A 24,348-nucleotide genomic window follows, 5' to 3' on the forward strand; every position below is an offset into this window, starting at 1 on the left:
ACACAGCTCACAAGGCCCAGATATTGGGGCTGAGATCTTAAAGTCAACACTGTTCAAAATATATATATATCTCAGGTCACCAAGATGCTTGCTTCTAGCAAAAGACCATGTTAAGGAAGTGATTAAGGAAAAATGTTTAATGAAAAGAAGGGGTGACAAGTTGCAGGCTTTCAACATTTGAGATGTTGCCACAAAGAAGAGGGAGTCAAGCTATTCTCCAAAGCACCTGAGGGCAGGACAAGAAGCAAAGTGTGGAAACTAATCAAGGAGAGAAGCAACTTAGAACTAAGGAGAAATTTCCTGACAGTTAGAACAATTCATCAGTGGAACAACTTGCCTCCAGAAGTTGTGAATGCTCCAACACTGGAAGTTTTTAAGAAGATGTTGGATAACCATTTGTCTGAAGTGGTGTAGAGTTTCCTGCCTAAACGGGGTTGGACTAGAAGACCTCCAAGGTCCCTTCCAACTTTGTTATTCTGTTAAAAGTAGCGTGTTAGCTGCCCCATAAGTTTAATTTTTCTGTGATTTCCCCTTTAGTAGGTAGGGATTGGAAATTGGAGATTTAAGCATTGACCCATCCTACGAGACTTCTGGTCAGTGGCCACCATACTGTATTTAAGAAAAGCAGACCTTGACGTATATATATTTTAAGGCTGACCACAATTTCATCCTTAAGGAAAGTTCATGATATCTTGCTCTCTCTCTCTCTCTCTCTCTTACTTGCCAGTTCACCCTGACTCTGAGACAGAAACTGAGACACATGGTGGTACCAGTCTGGATGGCAGCCCTCCACCCCGTGGGAGAGATTTCCCCAGTTCGCCCCCAATTTCTTCAAACATGGCCCAAGCTCGCCACAAGAACTTTCTTCATTCACGCTTGGAACGAGAGTAAGTATGCCACTCCGAAAAGGAGCTCAGGAAAAGACAATATTATAATATTATTGGGTGGGGTTGGTGAGGCTGTTGAAGTAGGATTGTTGGACTTCAAAACACCGTATCAGGCCCAAAGTATCAGGATGACCCAAAGAAGATAGAGCCTGGATAGCTCTGCAGACTAAGCACTGTAATTTAACACCAGCTGTCTGCAATTAAAGTAAGTTCGAATCTTGCCAGGCTCAAGGTTGACTCAGCCTTCCATCCTTTCTAAGGTAGGTAAATTGAGGACCCAGTTTGTGGGGGCAATAAGCTGACTTTTTATAAAATATACGAAAATATGAAGGCTATTGCTTAACGCACTGTAAGCCGCCCTGAATCTGCGGAGAAGGGCGGCATATAAATCAAAGATATATTGAAAAAACTAGTCAACTAAAGTTCAACACTAAATTGGTGCCAAATAAGGGCCAACGAAATTCAGGAGGGGATAATAGAATAGAATAGAATAGAATAGAATAGAATAGAATAGAATAGAATAGAATAGAATAGAATAGAATAGAATTCTTCATTGGCCAAGTGTGATTGGACACACAAGGAATTTGTCTTTGGTACATATGCCCTCAGTGTACATAAAGAAAAAATAAAATATTTTGGTCAAGAATCATAAGATACAACACTTAGAGATAGTCATAGGATACTACTAAGCAATCAAATCATACTAGGAAACAATAAAGATAATATAAGTTGTAAAGATACAAGCAACATGGTTATAGTAATAAGTGGGAAGAGATAGGTACTAATAAGGATGAGAAGAATAGTAGTGCAGACTTAGTAAATAGTTTGACAGTGTTGAGGGGATTATTTGTTTAGCAGAGTGATGGCGTTTGGGGAAAAACTGTCCTTGTGTCTAGTTGTTCTGGTGTGCAGTGCTCTATAGCGTCGTTTTGAGGGTAGGAGTTGAAACAGTTTATGTCCAGGATGCGAGGGGTCTGTAGATATTTTCACAGCCCTCTTTTTGACTCATGCAGGATACAGATCTTCAATGGAAGGCAGGTTGGTAGTAATCAGTTGTTTTTTTTTCTGCAGTTCTAATTCTCCTCCGAAGTCTGTGTCTGTCTTGTTGGGTTGCAGAGCCAAACCAGACAGGACAAACCATTAAGGATGCATTCCATCAATTCATAATTATTTTTCGGATTACCTTGGTGGACAATTCCTTAAGGCAAACCCTCCTTTGGCTGGGGAAAGAGAGAGAGAGAGTTGCTAATGGAGGCTTACCAAACACTTATGTTGCCCTCAAAGCTTTCTCCATCTCTACGGAAGACATCCCTGCTTCGTTTCTAAACAACTGTCTCCAATTTAGTCAAATGGTTTTTTAAAAAAAAAACTGTAATTCTACCCCATCCCTCCATCATGGGAAGAGGGAGTTAAGAGCATTAAACCAGGGGTGAAATCCAGCAGGTTCTGACAGGTTCTGGAGAACCGGTAGTGGAAATTTTGAGTAGTTCGGAGAACCGGCAAATTCCACCTCTGGCTGGCCTCAGAGTGGGGTGGGAATGGAGATTTTGCAGTATCCTTCCCTTGCCACGCCCACCAAGCCACACGACACCATGCCCACCATGCCACGCCCACATAACCGGTCGGAAAAAATGTTGAATTTCACCCCTGCATTAAACTCATTTCCCCCTTTTGTCTTGGGTAGAATTGGGGTGACTTCAAACCTGCCCTAATAGTAGTTGTTGCAGTCAATCTGATGCTCCTATGTGTTTGTTTTATTTCTCCACCAGCGAAGCCATTGAAGCTTTGCAACATGAAGTCTCTCGGTTACGTCAAAGTCTAGAAGAGTCACTCCATCGGCAGTCTCCTTCTCCCCACCCGTCCAGAGTCCGGGACGTGGCTCACCTTTATCCAAGCATCACTCCAGCGAGGTAAGGGATAAACACAGCTATTGTTTCCTGATTGCTTATTTGTACCCTATGACTATCATTAAGTGTTGTACCTTATGATTCTTGACAAATGTATCTTTTTTTTTTATGTACACTGACAGCATATGCACCAAAGACAAATTCTTTGTGTGTCCAATCACACTCGGCCAATAAAAAATTCTATTCTATTCTATTCTATTCTATTCTATTCTATTCTATTCTATTCTATTCTATTCTATTCTATTCTACTCTACTCTACTCTACTCTACTCTACTCTACTCTACTCTACTCTACTCTACTCTATTTTCTAGTCTATTCTACTTTACTCTACTCCACTCCATTCCTATTCCATTCCCCTCCCCTCCCCTCCCCTCCATTCCATTCCATTCCATTCCATTCCATTCCATTCCATTCCATTCCATTCCATTCCATTCCATTCCATTCTATTCTATTCTATTCTATTCTATTCTATTCTATTCTATTCTAGTGTAAAATTTCTGTGCAAACTCTTCTCTGGTTGTTCTCTTCTCATTGTTTCTTCCCAGTCCCTGGTGAGCCTATCTATAACTACATGTTTGTAGAGATCCTCCATCATCCAGGTCATGATTGTCCCAAAGATGGTTTTTCAAGAGGCAACTGGACTTTCTTTGTGTTTTTTTTCCCTTGAAGACGTTTCACTTCTCATCCTAGAAGCTTCTTCAGTTCTGAATGGACTTTTTATGTTTTTCCTTGAAGACATTTCGCTTCTCATCCTAGAAGCTTCTTCAGTTCTGAATGGACTTTTTTTTTGTTTTTTCTTGAAGACGTTTTGCTTCTCATCCTAAAAGCTTCTTCAGTTCTGAATGAACTTTTGTTTTTGTTTTTCCTTGAAGAAGTTTCGCTTCTCATCCTAGAAGTTTCTTCAATTCTGACTGGACTTTTTTTGTTTTTACTTGAAGATGTTTCGTTTCTCATCCAAGAAGCTTCTTTAGTTGTGTGTGACTGTTCTCTAGAAGAAGTTTCTTGGATGAGAAGCGAAACGCCTTCAAGGAAAAAACAAAATCCAGTTGCCTTGTGAAAAGGGGATATCTATACCTTCAAACCTCCAAATGATATCTAGAGGCTAATAGGACTGCAGAGGCGATCTATTTTCTCACAAGGCAGCTGACTCACCCGTTATGAAAGACATTATGGGAAACTTCCAAAACAGCTTAACCACAATTCTACTGTCCTGGCTGAGTTCCAAACTGTTTAGAAAGACAAGAGATTCAAAGCAAAACCAGGATGAAATTATTATTGATGTTCCCTCTCTGATGCCTTCACTGCCCATAGAATGGAATGGAATGCAGTGGAGTGGACTGGAGTGGGATACAATACAGAAGTGGCTAGAATTGTGGAAACCTTTTGGGAAAAGTGTATTTTTGAGGTTTGATGACTAATAACACCACTTTTTTGGGGGGGGGGGAGTTCATATTCCACTACTGGAATGGCCTGGGAATAGCCCAGATCTTAACCCAATTGAAAATCTATGGAGCTGACTAAAGAAACTAAGCTAATGATATATAAATTATATATCAATGGAAAGATAAGTGAATCAAGAATGTAATGCAATAACTTGCATGGAGGATTTGCTATTAGAATAGCAGTTACAGTATAAAGAAGAAAAGTGAAACACGTAGAAAAAACGAGATATACAAAAATGATCACCCTAGGAAAAAACGAGGTATGCAAAAATGATCACCATGTCAGTTAATACTTCGTTGGGTAACCTTTAGCATGAATGACGGCCTTACAACGTCTTCCCATGGAGTGAACCAAGTCTTTGAGTTCTGCAGCTGTTCTAATGTGAAATCAAGATTGCATGATGGCTTCTATTAACTGGGTTTTATTGCTGGGTCGCTTTTGACTAACAAGTTTCTTTAGTCGGAAAATCCATAGATTTTCCATTGGGTGAAGGTCTGGGCTATTCCCAGGCCATTCCAGCAGTGGAATAAGATTATCTTGAAACTCCCCCCAAAAAATGGTGTTATTAGCCATCAAACCTCAAAAATACACTTTTCCCAAAAGGTTTCACAAATTTGGCCACTACTGTAGTCTTGTCTTCGGTGTAACATGCTGTCTCGTTCCACAGAACTTCAAGGAAAAGCGTGGTGGAATCTGATGAATCATTTCTGACCGCTGAAACAAAAGGGAAGACCCAGAAACCATCTTTGGCTCAACATGGATCCGACTTGGACTTCAGTATGTGGCAAAGGGTTTAAATGTTGTTGGCGTAGTCCAGAATTAGGAACTTGGGGTCCTGCACAGTCTCTGGATTTTCAATTGTCGGCCACGAACTGTCAATAGGGCCAATGGTAGGATGTTACCCAGAGCAACTAAGGGCCCTTAGATTAATTTAAATTATGTAGAGAGCCATATTTTAAGCAAAGAGAACAATGTCTAAACAGGTTGTGTTGCCTGTTTTAAATATTTTGAGAGGTCCTTGGTGCTCTCTGAGCCTGGTTGTTTTCTTGCAGACGTCTCATTACCCAATTAGGTGTCATCATCAGTGCTTAGAAGGGAGCTTGGTTTACAGGAAGGAGGAGGAAGAGAAAAAGAAGGAGAAGATAGACATGAAGGAGGAGGAGAAGATGGAGGAGGGAGGAGGGGAAGAAGAAAGGATAAGAAGAAGAAGAAGAGGGCTTGCATGGAGGAGGAGGTGGAGGAGGAAGAGAAGGAGAAGATAGACATGGAGGAGGAGGAGGAGAAGATGGAGGAGGGAGGACGGGAAGAAGGAAGGATAAGAAGAAGGAAGAAGAAAAGGAGGAGGAGGAGGACTATGGGGTCCTTAGTGCTCTCTGAGCTTGGTTGTCTTCTTGCAGACGTTTCATTACCCAATTAGGTAACATAATCAGTGCTAGAAGGGAATGGGTTGGAGGAGAAGGAGAAGGAGGACTGTGGGGTCCTTGATGCTCTCTTGAGCTTGGTTGTTTTCTTGCAGACGTTTCATTACCCAGTTAGGTGACATCATCAGTGCTTAGAAGGGAGTTGGGTTTACAGGAAGGAGGAGGAGGAGGGGAAGGAGGAAGAGGAAGAGAAGGATGAGGAAGAGAACTGTGGGGTCCTTGATATTCTCAGAGCTTGGTGGTTTTCTTGCAGACATTTCATTACCCAATTAGGTGACATCATCAGTGCTAGAAGGGAGTTGGGCTTGCAGTGAGGGGGGAGGAGGAGGAGGAGGAGGAGGAGGAGGAGGGCTGTATGGTCCTTGGTGCTCTCTGAACTTGGTTGTGACATTTTATTACCCGAACATCATCAGTGCTAGCGATATTAAATATTTTGGTTCGATCGAGCCAATTGTCAAAACCGGCAATTGTATGCCCTTCCACAGCTCAGTTAATGCTCCCCAATGTTCTTTGAACCCCGGAGATAACGTAGGACCTCCCATATCAAAATCTGAGGATTGTCTTTTTCCTTGCTTTGTTCCTAGATCCTTCCGAGTCGGACGATGCACCGTCAAAGTTGCAGAACGGAAAACCCCACGCAACTTCCAGGGTCAGACCTTCAAAACAACGCATCGTCCAGGGACCTTACACAGGTGAGGACATCATCTCGAAGCCACCCTTGTGAAAACTTAACATAGACCACTGAAAAGAGCCGAGGTGGCGCAGTGGTTAGAGTGCAGTACTGCAGCTACTTCAGCTGACTGCTAGTTCAGCAGATCAGCGGATCAAATCTCACCGGCTCAAGGTTGACTCAGCCTTCCATCCTTCCGAGGTGGGTAAAATGAGGACCCAGATTGTTGGGGGCAATATGCTATTTAGTATACTGTCGATAGTTGTAAGCCGCCCAGAGTCCTCGGAGAGTGGGCAACATAGAAATATGATTAATAAAATAAAATAAATAAAAATAAAGTTAGATCAGTAAAGAAAGATAAGCAAAATTCCCTTTTTACCATTCCTTTCGAAGTTTGCATTTGGGAGTTGGAAGGATACAAATTTTAAAAAGGGAGTAAAAGAATTGCCTTCACCTAATTACAGATATCCTTTCATTCCTTACAGGAAGTTGCCTTCTCCTGTAATACAGGCTAGGCAGAAATGGGATGATTACAGATTAGATTACAGATTAACAGAGTTGGAAGGGAACCTTGTAGGTCATCTAGTCCAACCCCCCGCCCAAGCAGGAGACCCTACACCATTTCTGACAGATGGCAGTCCAGTCTCTTCTTGAAAGCTTCCAGTGATGAAGCTCCCACAACTTCCGAAGGCAACTTCTGTTCCATGGGTAGATTGCTCTCACTGCCAGAAAAATTATCCTTATTTCCAAGTTGATCAGTTTCCATCCATTATTCCTTGTCTGGCATTTGGGTGCTTTGGAAAATAGCTTGACCCCCTTCCTCCTCTCTGTGGCCCCTCAAATATTAGAAGACTGCTATCCTGTCTCCCTTGGTCCTTCTCTTCACTAGACTAGTCATGCCCAGTTCCTGCAACTGTTCATCGTATGTTTTAGCCTCCAGTCCCTTAATCGTCTTTGTTGCTCTTCTCTGCACTCTTTCTAGAGCAGGGGTCTGCAACCTTAAACACTCAAAGGGCCATTTGGACCAGTTTCCCACAGAAAAGAAAACACCGTGAGCCACAAAACCTGGGTGGGCGTGGCCAACTCGACGTCATTCACTTCTACCAGTCACATGACCCCCTTAGCCACGCCCACCCAGCCGGTCATTAAGGTAGAGAACCTGTTGTTAAAAAACACCGGGAACCACAAAATCCTTTTGACATCTCTCTCTCTCTCTCTCTCTCTCTCTCTCTCTCTCTCTCTCTCTCTCTCTCTCTCTCCCCCCCCTCCCCCCCTCTTTGTATTTCTCTGTTTCTGCCCCGGGTTCTTCTCCATCCCCCTGCCGTTGCCCTTACCTTCTCAGGCCAGGCGAGGAGTGACTGGGAGGGGAGGACGAGGGTCAGAGCCAGCCTGTGGTGGGATCACCCGACAGGGAGCCACAGCAGAGGGCCCATGCAGCTCCGGAGCCACAGGTTGCTGACACCTGTTCTAGAGTCTCAACATCTTTTTTATAGTTTGGTGACCAAAACTCGATGCCGTATTCTAGGTGTAGTCTTACTAAGGCTTTATAGAGTGGTATTAGTCATCCAGGCTATGGTCAGAAAATTCCTCCTTATTTCCAGGTTGAATCTCTCCTTGATCAGTTTCCATCCATGATTCCTTGTCTGGCCTTCGGGTGCTTTGGAGAATAGCTTGACCACCTCCTTTCTGTGGCAGCCCCTCAGAGCCTGGACAACCAGGAATAGGATAGGATCTCCTGCTCAAGTTTTGGACTAGAAGACCTCCAAGGTCCCTTCCATCTCTGTTGTTCTGTATTCTATAATTTTATCAGCACCTGTTGGATTCTTTGTATTTGTTTTCTTAGGGACACAGTATCCTATTTCCACTCCGGAGTCTCAAGATCCCAAGAGGCTCCAAACCTCTCCACTCGGTCACCAGAGTGTCCAGTTGCAACATGGAGAAGACTCTGCTGGTCTCTTGGAGGAAAAGGAAACCAAAGGTAACCAACCGTTCGTGTGGATCGCCCCTCTGTGATCCAGGCAGCCCTCGACTTAACTAATCATTTGTGTAGGGACCGTTCGAAGTATAACGGCACTGAAAGAAAGTGACTTATAGCCTTTTTTTTTTTCACACTTTGCACAACCGGGCAATTCCAGAGAAATGTGAAAACCTGTTTGCAGGTGAGGAATCAAGTTTCAACCAGCTCCGTGCTCTGCCCCTCCATCACCTTTGTGGTGATAACGCAGGCAAGGATAGACAAATGATTGGTTAAACATTAACTGGATTTATTGCTGAATTCCTGTTTAAAAATCAGGACCTCTCCTTAGTTTTTACTTTTGAATTTTTTTCTTTTTTCCTAACTTCCTCTCCCCCCCCTCTTTCTTTTCTTCCTGCCTGTCTGCCTCTTTCCTTCCTTCCTTCCTTCCTTCCTTCCTTTCTTTTTCTTCCTGCCTGCCTTCTTAGTTTCTTAGTTTTTTTTGTTTCTTTCTTTCTTTCTTTTGTTCATTCCTTCCATCTTCCTTCACTTCTTCCTTCCTTGTTTCCTCCCTCCCTCCCTCCCTCCCTCTTTCTTTCTTTCTTTCTTTTCTGTCTGCCTGCTTTCTTTCTTTCTTTCTTTCTTTCTTTCTTTCTTTCTTTCTTTCTTTCTTTTTTTCTTTTCTTTCTTTCTTTTTCTTCCTGCCTCCCTACCTGCCTTCTTAGTTTCTTTGTTTGTTTATTTGTTTGTTTTGTTCGTTCCTTCCATCCTTCCTTCACCCTTCCTTCTTAGTTTGTTTCCTCCCTCTTTCTTTCTTTCTTTCTTTCTTTCTTTCTTTCTTTCTTTCTTTCTTTTCTTTTCTTTTCTTTTCTTTTCCTCCATCAACCTACAAGTCTCAGCATACTCGCTGCTGGTAGGACAGTCTTAAGAGCATTATGGGCCCCCCAGGCAAAGCAGTGTACTAGGACCCCCTACGACAACTACTCACAGGAATAAAAATGTACATGGTCGATAAAATTAAACATATATTTATTTTATTGGCACTTCCAACAAAATCGGGGTTGAAACATTAAAAACACGCTGTGCAGCAACAACTAATCAACATGATAAACATTTGAACAATACACAAGGCTTGAAAACCACATAATACTCAGGAAGCCATAAAGTTGTTGTATTGATATGATACAAGGTGCATTGAAGGGTTAACATACACAAATTAGTGTGGGGCCCCTATGCTTGTGGGGCCCACAGGCAAGTACCCATCAGGTCCAGTTGTTAAGACAGCCCTGCCTGCTGGAGCACCTGCAACAGAGCTGGTATTCAGGAGATTCTGACCAGTTCTGGAGAACTGGTAGCGGAAATTTTGAGTAGTTCGGAGAACCGGTAAATACCACCTCTGACTGGCCCTGCCCCCATCTAGTCTCTGCCTCCCGAGTCCCAGCTGATTGGGAGGAAATGGGGATTTTGCAATAACCGTCCCCTGGAGTGGGGAGGGAATGGGGATTTTAGAGTATCCTTCCCCTGGAGTGGGGAGGAAATGGGGATTTTGCAATAACCGTCCCCTGGAGTGGGGAGGGAATGGGGATTTTAGAGTAACCTTCCCCTGGAGTGGGGAGGGAATGGGGATTTTACAGTATCCTTCCCCTGGAGTGGGGAGGGAATGGGGATTTTACAGTATCCTTCCCCTGGAGTGGGATGTAAATGGAGATTTTGCAGTATTCTTCCCTTCCCCTGGAGTGGGGTGGTAATGGGGATTTTACAGTATCCTTCCCCTGGAGTGGGGAGGGAATAGAGATTTTACAGTATCCTTTCCCTGGAGTGGGGAGCGAATGGGGATTTTACAGTATCCTTCCCATGGAATAGTGAGGGAATGGGGATTTTACAGTATCCTTCCCATGGAATAGTGAGGGAATGGGGATTTTACAGTATCCTTCCCCTGGAGTGGGGAGGGAATGGGGATTTTACAGTATCCTTTCCCTACCACACCCACCAAGCCACGCCTACAGAACCGGTAGCAAAAAAAAAATTGAATCCCAACACTGACCTGCAAATAATCCAAGCTTGCAAAACATCACGAGAGGTGCATTTTACAAAATGCCTTTCAGAAGATGCAGGAACCCTTTGTGCTTATTATATTTTCTAACCAAAGCATCAGAAACGAGGCCTTGTAAAAGCTTCTATTTCCACGTCAGCCAGTTTGACATTGTCGCCTATTTTCACTGTAACCGGAATTTTCACCTCCCATTGTCTTTCTTTTTTTTTTTTTAAGGTTCCCCTAGGGATGGATCCAGACCTTCTAAGCAAAGAGCTACCGAAGGATGGGTGTGTCCCTCGTGTAAGGATTCTTCAAACTCCAGGAAGAAAGACATAGCTGGTGAGACAAATGTCTGAGGGTTCAAGACGGGCTCAGCCCTAACCAGTTTAAAAATTCCTCTCTGGTTTTTGATTTTGTCTTATAATGACCCCGTAATTCCGTACATCGAGGTAGAGTCTGGGCAACTGAATGGAGCTGAGTGTTTCCTGGCCAGATGCTTTTCTTGTCGCCAATGCGGAGTTATATTCAACAGATATATTCTCGTTGCGCCCAGAGAGAGAGAAATCTCTGCCGCTACTTAGGATCGAACTCACAGCCTCCTGATTGTGAGGCGAGATCTCTTCCTCTAAGGCCACTGCACCGCTCTTAAAAGTTCCTGTCTGTCCAGTTCATTAATAGTTACCTTCTTCCTTAAAATGTTCCCTCTCTTTTTATCAAGGTGGGGTATTTTTCTTCTCATTTTCTCATCCCTATTCCGTGGTCTACATCTCATTTTCGCATCCAAAGAAGGAAATTCTCTTTATGTTTGTCCCGAAGGAGCTTTTTCAAAAAGGCAACTGGGCTTTCTTTGTTTTGTTTTGTTTTCCTTGAAGACGTTTCTCTACTCGCCCAAGAAGCTTCTTCGGTTCTGACTGAAGTTGTCTTTATGCTCCCAGCCGCAAGTATTTTGTCCCCCAAGCGATTGACACACTTTGGCTGGCAGTGTTGCCTTCAGAAGAAGCTTTGAGGGGCGAATTCAAGATGGGTCTCTTATATAGGTAGTCTTCCACTTACAACAATTTCATTTAGTGACTGTTCAAAGTTATAGAGTGACTTACGACTTAAGTTTTGCACACTTAACGACCGTTGCAGCGTTCCCCACGGTCAGGTGATCCAAATTCGGACGCTTGGCAACTGACCCATATTTATGACGGTCCCCTTTTGCGACCTTTTGATAAGCCAAGTCAAGGGCCTGGTGGCTCAGCAGACTAATAGCATTGTGATTAACACCAGCTGTCTGCAATTACTGTAAGTTCGAATCTCGCCAGGCTCAAGGTTGACTCAGCCTTCCATCCTTTCTAAGGTAGGTGAAATGAGGACCCAGTTTGTGAGGGCAATAAGCTGACTTTGTATAAATATACAAAAGGATGAAGGCTATTGCTTAACGCACTGTAAGGTGCCCTGAGTCTCCGGACAAGGACGGTATATAAATCAAATTAAAAAATTAAAAAAGGGTGGGGGGAAGCCAGATTCACCACACAACCAGTGTGACTGACTGAACAAATGCAAGGATTCACTTAACATCTGTGGCAAGGCAAGTCGTAAAATGGGGCCGCTTAACTCACTTTAAGCAAATGTTTCACTTAGCGACATAAATTTCGGGCTCAGTCGTGGTCGTGACTCGAGAACCACCTGTACTGTGTGGTGCCCGAGATTACTTCCCCCCTGCCAAGTATATTTAAAGGAGATTTTTTTAAAAAAATGGGCCCAAGGTGACTGATAAATATTTTATTTTCTTGACCACCTCAGGAGCAGGAGATCACAAGGAGAACATTCCAGAAGAAAGTTCCAGAATGCAACCAAAGTTGAACCAACACCAGCAACCGAAACAGGCAGGCCTCTGGTACTTGGCGGTGCCATCTGCAGCTACCTCAGTAAATTACATCCCAGCTATTCCCTTGGCACAATACCCTGTCTCATCCATCATGTAAGTATGATGGAGTAGCACCCGTTTATTTGAGGCGTCCTTGGCGCTCTCCGAGCTTGGCGGTTTTCTTGCAGAACGTTTCCTTACCCAACTTGGTAACATCATCAGTGCTAGAAGAGAGTGGGGTTTGCAGTGCGGGAGGAAGAGGAGCAAAAGGATCCTTGGTGCTCTCTGAGCTTTGTTGGTTTCTTGCCAATGTTTTATTACCCAACTAGGTAACATCATCAGTGCTAGAAGCGAGTTGAGTTTGCAGGGGGGGAGGAGGAGGAAGAGGAGATAGACATGGAAGAGGAGGAGGAGATGGAGGAGGGGAAGAAGAAAGGATAAGAAGAAGGAAGAAGAAAAGGAGGCAGTAGGGTTTGCAGAGGAGGAGGAAGAGGACTCTGGGATCCTTGGTGCTCTCTGAGCTTTGTTGTTTTCTTGTAAACATTTCATTACCCAACTAGGTATCATCATCAATACTAGAAGGGAGTGGGGTTTGCAGAGGGGTGGAGGGAGGAAGAGGGCTGTGGGATCCTTGGTGCTCTCTGAGCTTAGTGGTTTTCTTGCAAATGTTTCATTACCAAATTCGGTAACATCATCAATGCTAGAAGGAATAGAGTTTGTGGTGGTGGTGGGAGGAGGAGGAGGAGGAGGAGGGGGGGGGAGGAGGAGGAGGAGGAGGAGGAGGAGGAGGAGGAGGAGGAGGAAGAAGAAGAAGAAGAAGAAGAAGAAGAAGAAGAAGAAGAAGAAGAAGAAGAAGAAGAAGAAGAAGAAGAAGAAGAAGAAGAAGACGACAACAACTGCGGGAAACTTGGTGCTCTCTAAGCTTTGCTGTTTCCTTGCAAACATTTCATTACCCAAACTAAGTACTGTAACATCATCCATGCTAGAGATCAGGATGATGATACATTTGGAAGAAAGCCACCAAGCTCAGAGAGCACCAAGGACCCCCCCCCCCCCAACTTCATGTCAACCCCGAGCTACAAAGATTCCCCTTTAAAGAGTCCCTTGGGAGTTGAGCGGCATATAAATGCGATAAATTAAATTACATTAAAATTAAATTAAAGCTAAAGTCTGCTTGATGAAGTTGATCTTGGCAACAACAGAACATTAGCTGGCTTGTTCGACTTAGCTGGAAGCCACGCTCATCTCTCATTTATTATAACTTTATTGTCATTGTACGCATATACACGGTATACCCATACAACGAAATTCACTGAACAGCCAAAGACCAGGTCCAACACACATAACAATCCCCAAACACACACACACACACACACACCTACCACAAATTCCCCACCCCTGAACCACCCAAACATCCACACAACAGACCAAGTCATGCTGTCCAACAGCTCACCGATGGCGGCCCTTTAGTTCATTGTTGAGTGCAATTATAGCTCTGGGATAAAAACTATTCAGACAACGTGCAATCCGAGTTTTAATGGTTCTGTATCTTCTGCCAGAAGGCAACAGTCCAAAAAGATTGTAAGCAGGATGGGAAGAGTCTCTGAGAACGTTATGCAACTTTCTCAAACAGCGAGATTCGAAGATGTCGTCCAGGGCTGGTAGCTGGAGTCCAATGATATTCTGGGCAGTTTTAATGATTCTCTGTAGAGCTTTTATGTCGGCTGCAGAGCTGCTCCCATCCCATGCAAGAATGTCATATGCCAGGCAGTGGTGGGTTGCTCCCGGTTTGGACTGGTTCGCAAGAACCGGTTGTAAATCCAGCGGGAGGTCCTTCCCACACCCCGGATGTTGTCATCAGCAATCTCCGCACGCGCAGAAGCTTCTGCGTATGCGATCCCATTGCGAACCAGTAGTAAAGGTAAGTTGAACCCACCCCTGATGTCAGGACACTCTCAATGGTGCTGCGATAATAGGACAGAAGTAGCTGCTGAGATAGATTTATCTTCCTGAGCGTTCTCAGGAAGTACAGCCTCTTCTGTGCCTTCTTCGCAAGCATCGAACCGTCTGCTTAACTTTTCGAAGATCAGCCAAGGTTAGCCAGGTGCGGGCATCTGCCGTGATGATTCTTTGAACTTCTCGATTTCTTTCCCCCTCTTTTCTTCCGGACAGCTATTCTCCACCTCCCGTCCCTACCTCGATCTCTTCTTCGGTAGCTCTTCCAGCTTATGATTCCAGCAGACAGCAAGCCACGGAGTGGAAAACCTCACGGCATCGTCTCCGGGAATATCACTGCTGCTCCAGGACCTTCCTCCCCGCCACCAGTTTGGAAGACTTGAACTGGACTTTAAACCGGGCCGTGGAAGCTGCTAAAGATATGAAGTTCACCACCGAACAGATGAACAAATCTCTAAGTTGGGCCTTAAGGAAAGCAAGGAATCCCAGAACATCCTGTCTCTTCTGATCGGAATGGACCTAAAAGAGGAGAAAGCCAGAGCTCTCCAACCATGGCAACTTTAAAACACTTGTGGACTTCGACTCCCAGAATTCCTCAACTTTGCTCGCTGAGGAATTCTGGGAGTTGAAGTCCACAAGTCTTAAAAGTTGCCAAGGTTGGAGAGCCATTTTCCTAGACGGAACGGGGGACCAATTAAACGGACCGAGTCGCTTGCTCGTTTGGACTCCGGCCACACGTTTTGTTGGGTTTTGTGTGCCAAAGAACAATGCTTGCAACCTCCTCATTGGCTGGGGAGCATAGCGTATCCTCGGCGTTTGGGGGAAAGTAAGCCTCTTGCAACAGTGCTTCCTTTATTTTTCTCCCTTCTTCGAACGATTGGGATGACTTTTGCTATTTTGGAAAGCCACTTTGACGTGGGCTTTGTAGCTTCCTCTCAGGGATCTTGCTATTAATAATGTTAATAATAATAATACCGTAATAATAATAGTAATAGGCAGCTTAGGCACAAGAGGCAAGGTTCAGCTAGCAAGGTGAGGAACGGAAGAAACGAGATGCCTGCCTTCTTCGAATATATTCTAAGGAAGGTTTGCTTTGAGGGGGTCCTTGAGGGTCTCCGAGCTTGGTTGTTTTCTCGCAGACGTTTCATTACCCATTAGGTAACATCATCAGAGTTTCAGCAGTTGGGTAATGAAACATCTGCAACAAGGGCAACCAAGCTGAGAGAGCACCAAGAATCCCACAGGCCTCTTCCTCCCCGTCTCCTCCATCTCCTTCTCCTCCTTCTCCTTCTCCTCATCCTCCTCCCCTCCTCCTCCCACCCCACTCCTCCTCGCACTGATGATGCTACCTAATTGGATCATGAAACATCTACAAGAAGGCAAGCAAGCTCAGAGAGCACCAAGGACCCCGCAGTCCTCCTCCCCCTCCTCCTTCCCATTCCCCCTCCTCCTCCTCCTCCTCCCACCTTACCCCTCCTTGCACTGATGATGTTACCTAGTTGGATCATGAAACGTCTGTGAGAAAACAACCCAGCTCTTGAGAGCACCAAGGACCCCCTCCTTTCAACCCTGAGCTACCAATATTCTCCTTGAAACGTTTGTACTATAACTTTGGCCAACGGCCTTGGATCTCCCATCTTCCAGCATGGAGCGTTCTTCCAATGGAGTTGATCCATCCATCCACCTTAAGTCAGGGGCATCCGACCTTGACCACCTTAATTAAGACTTGTGGACTTCAACTCCCAGAATTCCTCAGCCAGCACACCCTCCTTAAGTCTTTGCCTTAACTCTCGGAACTTTTCAAGTGTTTCTTCAGCATCAACGAGCCATCCATCAGCTGAAGGTTGCTGTTAGGGCTTCTTCCAGGGACCCCCCCCCCCCCAAAGAGCCGAAAGCTTAATCCAGTAGCACTTTACTATTTTTTTTAAAACATTTGAAGAATATGTGTGCGATGAGATTTTTTTTTGGGGGGGGGGTTGAATTGTTCAAAATACAAGCTGAATCATACAGTCACGTGCCCAAATGGATAGGTGTGTTTGCACGAACTTTGTGCCTCAAAAGGAATTGGAAAAGAAAAAAAAAACAGATAGTGCTGGATTTGCTAAGAGGTTTGTGTATTCGAAAGAAAACATCCCTTTACAGGTGTTCCTCGAATTACAACAGCCCGTTTAGTGACCGTTCGAAGTTAACGAGGGCACGGAACAAAGGGACTTGCGTTCAGAGCTGGGATTCAGCCGGTTCAGATGAACTGGTAGCGGAAAATCCACCCCGGCTCCATTCCGTCTTATTTAAGATCGTTTTTGAGGCAGGGTGCATACGCGGAAGGCACACGTGGGAGCAAAGCACATGCAGGGAAGGCGCGCAGTGGGCGAACCGGTGGTAACAAAATGTGAAACCCGCTGCTGTTTGCGTTTTCCCACTTAACGACGTTTCTAGCAGCCCCAGGTTCACGCAATCAAAAATTCAAGATGCTTGGCAGCTGGTTCATATTTACGACGGTCGCAGCGCCCTCCGCGTGGGGGTGGGGGGGGTGTCACCTGATCCCTTTTTGTGACCTCCGGACCGGCAAAGCCGAAGGGGAAGCCAGATTCGCTTAACGACCACTTAGTCACTTAACAGTTGCGGCGAGGAAGTGTCGTCAAAAGGAGTCAAAACTCACTTCAACGATGTCTCGCTTAATGACAGAAACGTCGGGCCATGGTCGTAAGTCAAGGACTGCCTGTGTTTGTGTCTGGGCCTGTTCTGAGTGAAACGGGTTGTGTGAAGGCAGTACTCGCCATTGGGATGCTATATATGTATGTTAAAAATCAGCTGTTGCATCAGAGAGTCCTGAGGTGCCAATTTTAAAATTGCTTGAAAGCCATGCCACTAATTCTGTTTCTTGATATTTCGGATGCGGTGTGGACTCTGATACGGGGAGCGTCCAACGAATGGGGCTGTGTTGATTCTCCAGTGTTGGAACTCTGGGGTAAAATGTCTGCTGAGAAGCAGCAAGCGGATTCCCAACCAGGAATCTGATCGTTGATCCTTGGGCACAGTTAATTAATTGATGGGAAATTTGATGGGTAATCTATGGTCTTGGCTCAGCTGTTTTGTGTATTTGCTCAAACATTGGTTCCTTCGTTCCCTCCAACCTTCCATCCATCCTTCCTCCCTCCAACCTTCCATCCATCCTTCCTCCCTCCCACCTTCCCTTCCATCCATCCATCCATCCTCCCTCCCTCCAACCTTCCTTCCATCCAACCTTCCATCCATCCTTCCTCCCTCCAACCTTCCATCCATCCTTCCTCCCTCCCACCTTCCCTTCCATCCATCCATCCATCCTCCCTCCCTCCAACCTTCCTTCCATCCAACCTTCCATCCATCCTTCCTTCCTCCCTCCAACCTTCCTTCCATCCAACCTTCCATCCATCCTTCCTCCCTCCCACCTTCCCTTCCTCCCTTCCTTCCCTCCATCCAACCTTCCATCCATTCTTCCTCCCTCCCTCCTTTCTTCCTTCCCTCCTCCCTCCCTCCAACCTTCCTTCCTTCCTTCCATCATCCATCCTTCCTCCCTCCCTCCTTCCTTCCTTCCCTCCTTCCTCCCTCGCTTCCTACAACCTTCCATCCATTCTTCCTCCCTCCATCCCTTCCACCTTCCCTCCTTCCCTCCCTCCTTCCTTCCCTGCTCCCTCCCTACAACCCTCCATCCATTCTTCCTCCCTCCCTCCCTCCAATCTTCCATCCATCCTCCCTCCATCACTCCCACCTTTCCTTCATTCCTTCCTCCCTCTCTCCCTTGCTTCCTTCCTTTGTTCCTTCCTCCAGCCCTCCCACCTACCTTCCTTCCATCCTCTCTCCCTCAGTTGCTTCCTTCCTTTGTCCATCCATCCATCCTTCCTTCCTTCCTTCCTTCCTTCCTTCCTTCCTTCCTTCCTTCCTTCCTTCCTTCCTTCCTTCCTGAACTACTTTTCACTCTATCAAGGAACTACCAAGAGAGAAAACCCCACACTCTTCTAGCCCTGGGGATGTTACCTAGTTGGGTCACGAAATGTCTGGAAGAAAAACAATCAAACTTGGACAAAGCACCAAGAACCCCTACAGTCCACAAATAATCTCCTTTATTGCTCCCCAGCTATTATTTGAAATCATTGACATTGGAATTGCGTCAAAACCAATGTTGAAGCCTTCTTGTCGTCTTGAAAATAATCTTCTATTTGTTTTGCTCTGTTTTCCTTTGTTTCATTGTTCAATAAATGTTTGGTTTGCTACTAAAATCTCTGGTAGGTACAAAATTAGTAAATAATTTTGGGAGCCACAAAAAAAAAAAAAAAAAACCAGAGAGATTTCAGGGGGACAATTTAGAAGCAGAAGTATTAGCCCAGAACTTCTCAGAACTTCAAACAACCAAATTCCTTTTATGCAAATAATGGGCAAAAAAAAAAAAAGAAGAGCAGATAGAAATAAGAGACGACCTAATGCCCAACAGAAACGACATCATTGCAATGTGGCATTATGTCACTCCTGGCACAGACCCAAGTGAACAGGCCAGAAGCTTAGATTTTCTCTAGCAAAAAAGAGACGACGTAATACCCAACAGAGATGACATCATTGGAATGTGGCATTATGTCACCACTTTTTTTTCCCCCTGGTCCCTGGCTGGCACAGAGTTGGGTTGCCTTCTCTTAGGAAGAGGAGAGGAAAGCTATGGCAAATCTAGACAGCATTCTAAAAAGCAGAGACATCAACCTGCCAACAAAAGTGTGTCTAGTCAAGGCGATGGTTTTCCCAGTTGCAATGGATGGCTGGGAAAGTTGGACCATAAGGAAGGCTAAGCGCTCTCTGGGGTTTTCCCAGTTGCAATGGATGGCTGGGAAAGTTGGACCATAAGGAAGGCTAAGCGCTCTCTGGGGCTCGAGTAGAAATGGGACTGGGGGTTCTGGACCACCAGGCAGCCCCTGGGAAGGTTGGAGGACAGGCAGGAGCCCCTTATTTCTAAGTTTTCCCTATAAATAGATGATGTAATGTACCAGAAAGACGACATCAGTGGAACGTGGCATTACATCGCCCTAGTCTTCTCTTAGACCCTAGCTGGCATCTGTTTCAGGAGGAAAGGTAAAATATTCAGCGTTTCCCGAAAAAGATATAGATGACATCATGCACTTCGTGGGAGTGACATCATCCGAATGCAGCATTACGTCGCCTTTCCCCATTGTTTTTTTTTTAATTTTTTAATCAGACCGCTGTTTTCACAAACCAGCCACTCCAAGAGTTCTTTGGACAGGACAGCAAAGTTTTATTAATTCTCGAGCGCTTTTAAAATACAGAACAGCGATACAGAAAGAACACATCGTTGTGCTTCAACATCGACATCTCAAGAACTCAAAACAGCGTCTCAAGACAGCGTCCAGTTAACCCTTTCAGTGTTGAACGTGGCGTTTTTTTCCCCGCCTCCCCCCTTCCCTTTCGATCATAAATCATTGGAATATAAATAACAAAAAAAAAAAATCACTAAAGCAAACAAACAGGAAAAGAAAGACATTCTCTAGAATCACCATGGTGTGTGCATATATATATATATATATATATTTATAAAAGAAGATTTATGCAAGGCGAGATTGAGAAAGGGAGAGTCTGAATAGTTTGCCGTGCAAAATATACGTAGTTCAAAATCGACTTTCATCCTTAAGACGACAGAATATGAAGAGCAAGGGAGTATTGCTAGACGCAAAGCTGGAAGCAAACCTGGCTCAGTGGCTAAGACCCTGAGCTTGTCGATCAGAAAGGTCGGCAGTTCAGCGGTTCGAATCCCTAGTACAGGTCTCCTGCCTGAGCAGGGGGTTGGATTAGATGACCTCCAAGGTCCCTTCCAACTCTGTTACTTGTTACCTCAATAATAGGAGATATTTTTTCTCCTTCGTCCCTCTGCTGGGAAGAGAAGAGAATGCCCTGCAATGGGGGAGTTTAAGAGGAAGGGGGCAAGATAGATACAGATAAGACGGACAGACAGACAGACAGACAAATAGGTGACAGACAGGCAGATGATAAGGGATGGAGAGAGAAAGAGTGATATATAACAGATAGAGAGAGAGATAGACAGACAGACAGAGATAGATAGATAGATAGATAGATAGATAGATAGATAGATAGATAGATAGATGTAGACAGGCAGATAACAGATGGAATTGATGCAGAGATAAAGGATAGATGATAGATATATATAGGATAAAATGAATGAAAAAGAGTTGATGGAAGACAACTAGGTAGCTAGAGTAAGTGAGAGATAGATCCAGAGATGGATGGATACAGATCTATTGATCTCCAGTAAATACTCAGATGCCCCCAATTTACCTCCACTCTACCCTGAATGGGTAAAGGAATTACAGGGTCGTAATAAGGGATATTGAAATGGATAGAGACAGATAGACGATAGCTAAAGTGATAGATAGGTGGACAGACACGTTTTTTGACCCATGCTTGAAAAAAAGAAAATTACCAAAAAAACTGTTAAGCAGAGGTGAACATGGCAGGATCGGTAACTTCGTCTTCCAAGCTGCAGTTGAGTTTCCTCAACAGAGAAAACAGAATATCTCCTCCTTTTCTCCGAAAACTGCATCAAGACCTCAGGAAGCGGGACATCACACTAGCTTGCTCAAATATGGAGACTACTACAGCTGGGAGCCCATCCCTACCTTCTCAGGCAGAACAAGATCAGCCCTGAAGACTCAAAGTTCTTCTTGGGTTCAGCCAACCAACATGAAACCAAAAAACCTAATAAAATAAAGCTTAGGAGATGGTAGAAGAGTCCTTCTCTAAACTCACCGAAGGAAGCTGGAGAACAAAAACAAGTTGGAAGAAACAAACTTTTGGGGAAGCCCCAAAAGTCATCTATGGAGATTCTCAATCATCCAGGTCATGGTTGTCCCAAAGATGCTTTTTCAAAAGGCAACTGGACTTCGTTTTTTTTCCTTGAGGAGGTTTCACTTCTCATCCCAGAAGCTTCTTCACTTCTGACTGAAGAGAGTTCAGTCTTCAGACAGTTCAGTTAGAACTGAAGAAGCTTCTGGGATGAAGAAACCTCTTCCAAGAAAAAAACAAAAGTCCGCTTGCCTTTTGAAAAAGCAATCTTTCGGACAACTCCAAAAGACATAGAGCAGATTTGAACCATATTGGGAAGGCTCTTCTTAAAACTAAGCGGGTGACTTGCAAGATTTAGGGCACAGATTCTCTCTTTCTCAACTTATCCCTCCTTGCAGGAAGTGGTAGGATGAGCTCAAAGGCAATGAGGAAGAAAAAAAAAATATTCTCGGTCTCCTAAATGGGCTAGAAATCTCGCCGACCAAGGACAAATGGTTTCCAGAAGCAAATTATGTCTCTATTATTATTATTATTTTTAAATTTCTTTGCACCAAAATACTACCACGAGGTTCCAAGGATATTTACTGGCCAGCATGCCTGGGCAAAATTTAAAGCTATCAGGAGACCTGAGATAGGGGGAAAAAAACAATCTTCATTTGTTGGACAGGCTGTGAGAAAGCAAGTTATGTCATGCTTTGGTGGGAAAACATGAGTCAGATCAGGTATGACATACTCCCAAAAGAGAAGAGGAGGAAGGAGAAACAACCAAGTTACATCCAGAAAATATATGTATATATAGATATAGATATAGATATATCATTTATCTCTCAAAAGCCAGCCTGGCTGCATATATCAAGGAACTAAAAAAAAAAAAAAAAAACAGAACAAAACCAAGTAGAAGAAATACATAATCAAGACGACAACCCCAACGACAGCAATGTGAGAAGGGGAAAGGAGAGAAGTTAGTACAGTTATTTCCAAAAATGCAAGCAAATTGCAACGCCTAGGAGACAATATTCACAGTTTGCATCTGGGGTGGGGGGGTTAAGTACAGGATTACAGAGCCATAAATAAGTCACAAGCATTCGTCCATCCAAGCAGGGGGGAAAATGAAATAATGGGGGGGGGGGGGAGAACCAAAAGACAGTATTGAAAATATAATCACCGTTGTCTTATCTCTCCAATGATGAAGCGGTGGGATTTTCCAACATGGGCAGTTTGAACCTGACAAATTTTATTTTCTTGGGTACATACAGAGATCACATCTATAGTATAGAATATATTACTCTTTTATCTTTCCCCACTCGTCCTTTAGACACGGTGCATATATTATTATTATTATTATTATTATTTTGTTTCCTATTTAGCTTGGCTTCATAGGAGGAAGGAATCATGAGGGATGATTCAGGGAAGTCTTGCGTTTAAACTCAAGAAGAGGCCATGTTGGAAAGGAGGCCCAGAAGTCAACCGCGAGGCCAGCTTTTCAACGCTTCAGTTGATGTTCGGGGAGCAGGTCAACGAGAGAGAGAGAGAGAGAGAGAGAAGAGGAAAAAATGAAGACGATGCGTGTTTAACTGCTGCTTTCTTCGTCCGTTTTGGTCAGTTTCTTCAGCGTGTCCAGCAATTTCTGTGGGGTGAGGATATGTGTGGAACCTGAAGGAAGGAAAAAAGGAAAAGACGACAATCGGATTTCAAAAAAAAAAAAAGGAAGAGCGTAAGAGCGCCTAAATTTAAGGGTGGGCTATCTGAGGCTTTGGCAAATCTCCCTGGACTACCACTCCCAGGATCCTTTGCCAGGCCAGCTGTGTTGTGGCGACTAGCAGCTCCTCAACCTCTGGATGACTGCAGAGTGACCATGGCAGTCATTTTGGGGATCGCCCTCCCCCCTCCCGTCAGTCCACTCGCTCACTCACTCCCACCCCCACAAAGGTTGAAAAGCTTTCGGCTCAGCTCAAAAGGGTGACCCATCCCACAAAATATCTACTCTGAAGGCAGAGGGGGGGGGGAAGAAGGGTAAAGAGAGATTTTTATAGAGGGGGAGGAAAAACTCAAAATTGCCCACCCTTCGTATCTACGGAGATTCTCAATCATCTGGGTCATGGTTGTCCCAAAGGGTTTTTTTTTCAAAAGGCAGCTGGACTTTGTTTTTCCTTGAAGAGGTTTCGCTTCTCATCCCAGAAGCTTCTTCACTTCTGAGTGAAGAGAGTTCAGACAGTTCAGTCAGAACTGGAGAAGCTTCTGGGATGAGAAGCGAAACCTCTTCAAGGAAAAACAAAGCCCAGCTGCCTTTTGAAAAAGCACCTTCGGGATGATTGCCCACCCTTCCACATATAAGATTTGTTGGGATTTAAAGCAGAAAGGGATGTACCCCCCACCCCTGATCCCTTCCCTGTCACGAGACTGGGCCCATGTATCAATATATACACTCATATATATATATTAAGAGAAATGTTTGCAGAAGGTTAAGCCTATGGAACTACATCTAAGCGCAGGAGGAAAAATAACTTGAAAGGAATCAAAATGGAAACCACCCATCACCAAAAGAAATCAATATATATATATTTGTAAAAAAAAAAGAAAAAAAACCGACCAATCACACAGCAATCAAAGTGCAGTGAGGACATGAAGGAGGACATGCAGAATTTGTCATAAAGATCAAGAGCTGGGGCATCATCTACCAAGAGAGGCAGTAGATGGAGACCATGTAGGATCATCTGGGCATGCAATGGCCAAGAGGACTTCTTCAGAGAAGGCCCCCTTTCTCCAAATCAAAGCAGATGGGAGTTTTATCCATACATGCCAATGGCCATCGCTTTAAGCAGGGATGGGATTCAGCCGGTTCAGACGAATCGGATGTTAATTTTAATCTGGTTTGCCGAACCGGTAGTTGCAAGGACTTACTGACCCTGCCTGCCCCGCCCTGCCTCTCTCAGGAGTCCCCATGTGGCCCATTTTGGATGCCAGGTAAGTGCAGGGCCCACGCGGAGGCTTTGGGAAGGTGAAAAATGCCTACCGGAAGTATCAGGAGTCTGGACACAGGACTGTTTGCAGCCTCCAGAGCCCAGGGGAGGCCGTTTTTTGCCCTCCCGGAGACTCGAAAAAACCTCCAGAGCCTGGGGAGGGCAAAAATGCCCCCCCCTTGCCATGGTGCAGGAAGCTGACGAGGCCTCGCTCCCATGGCCATGCCCACCCATCAATCAGGCAGAGAATCAGTTGCTAAAATTTTTCAATCCCACCCCTGGTTTAAGTGATGGAGAATAAAGAATAATTTTTGCCAGAAGAAGCCAATTTTTTCCCCACTACATTACCCTGAATCCTGCATCATTGAGGAGACAGGCAAGAAGAAAATCCAAAATTATTTGGGACTGGATAGAAGGAGAGACCTA

At 44.6% G+C, this 24,348-nt stretch overlaps 2 protein-coding genes across 6 annotated transcripts in view; one reads left to right on the top strand and one right to left on the bottom strand.

The window, feature by feature from the left end:
* Positions 1 to 22,541, top strand: part of AKNA (AT-hook transcription factor) — a 60,446-nt gene extending 37,905 nt beyond the window's left edge. For 3 of the 4 annotated variants that reach the window (XM_034424618.3, XM_087880019.1, XM_087880020.1), the window contains 8 exons: positions 728 to 887; positions 2,657 to 2,797; positions 4,905 to 5,014; positions 6,243 to 6,350; positions 8,172 to 8,306; positions 10,552 to 10,656; positions 12,106 to 12,283; positions 14,342 to 14,855. In XM_034424618.3, the coding sequence (XP_034280509.2) occupies positions 728 to 887; positions 2,657 to 2,797; positions 4,905 to 5,014; positions 6,243 to 6,350; positions 8,172 to 8,306; positions 10,552 to 10,656; positions 12,106 to 12,283; positions 14,342 to 14,633 (1,229 nt within the window). In that variant the 3' untranslated portion in view covers positions 14,634 to 14,855. Of the gene's footprint in view, positions 1 to 727; positions 888 to 2,656; positions 2,798 to 4,904; positions 5,015 to 6,242; positions 6,351 to 8,171; positions 8,307 to 10,551; positions 10,657 to 12,105; positions 12,284 to 14,341; positions 14,856 to 22,329 lie in introns of those variants that run through there. The other variant, XM_034424622.2, reaches the window with a different exon arrangement.
* STXBP1 (syntaxin binding protein 1) overlaps positions 22,175 to 24,348 on the bottom strand; it is a 36,279-nt gene continuing 34,105 nt past the window's right edge. The window contains exon 19 of one of the 2 annotated variants that reach the window (XM_060694444.2): positions 22,175 to 22,615. In XM_060694444.2, coding sequence (XP_060550427.1) covers positions 22,533 to 22,615 — 83 coding nt within the window. In that variant the 3' untranslated portion in view covers positions 22,175 to 22,532. The remainder of the gene's footprint in view (positions 22,616 to 24,348) is intronic. The other variant, XM_060694443.2, reaches the window with a different exon arrangement.

This window comes from Pantherophis guttatus, chromosome 16, assembly GCF_059756535.1.
Source record: "Pantherophis guttatus breed Tessera chromosome 16, ASM5975653v1, whole genome shotgun sequence".
Lineage (NCBI taxonomy): Eukaryota > Metazoa > Chordata > Lepidosauria > Squamata > Colubridae > Pantherophis > Pantherophis guttatus.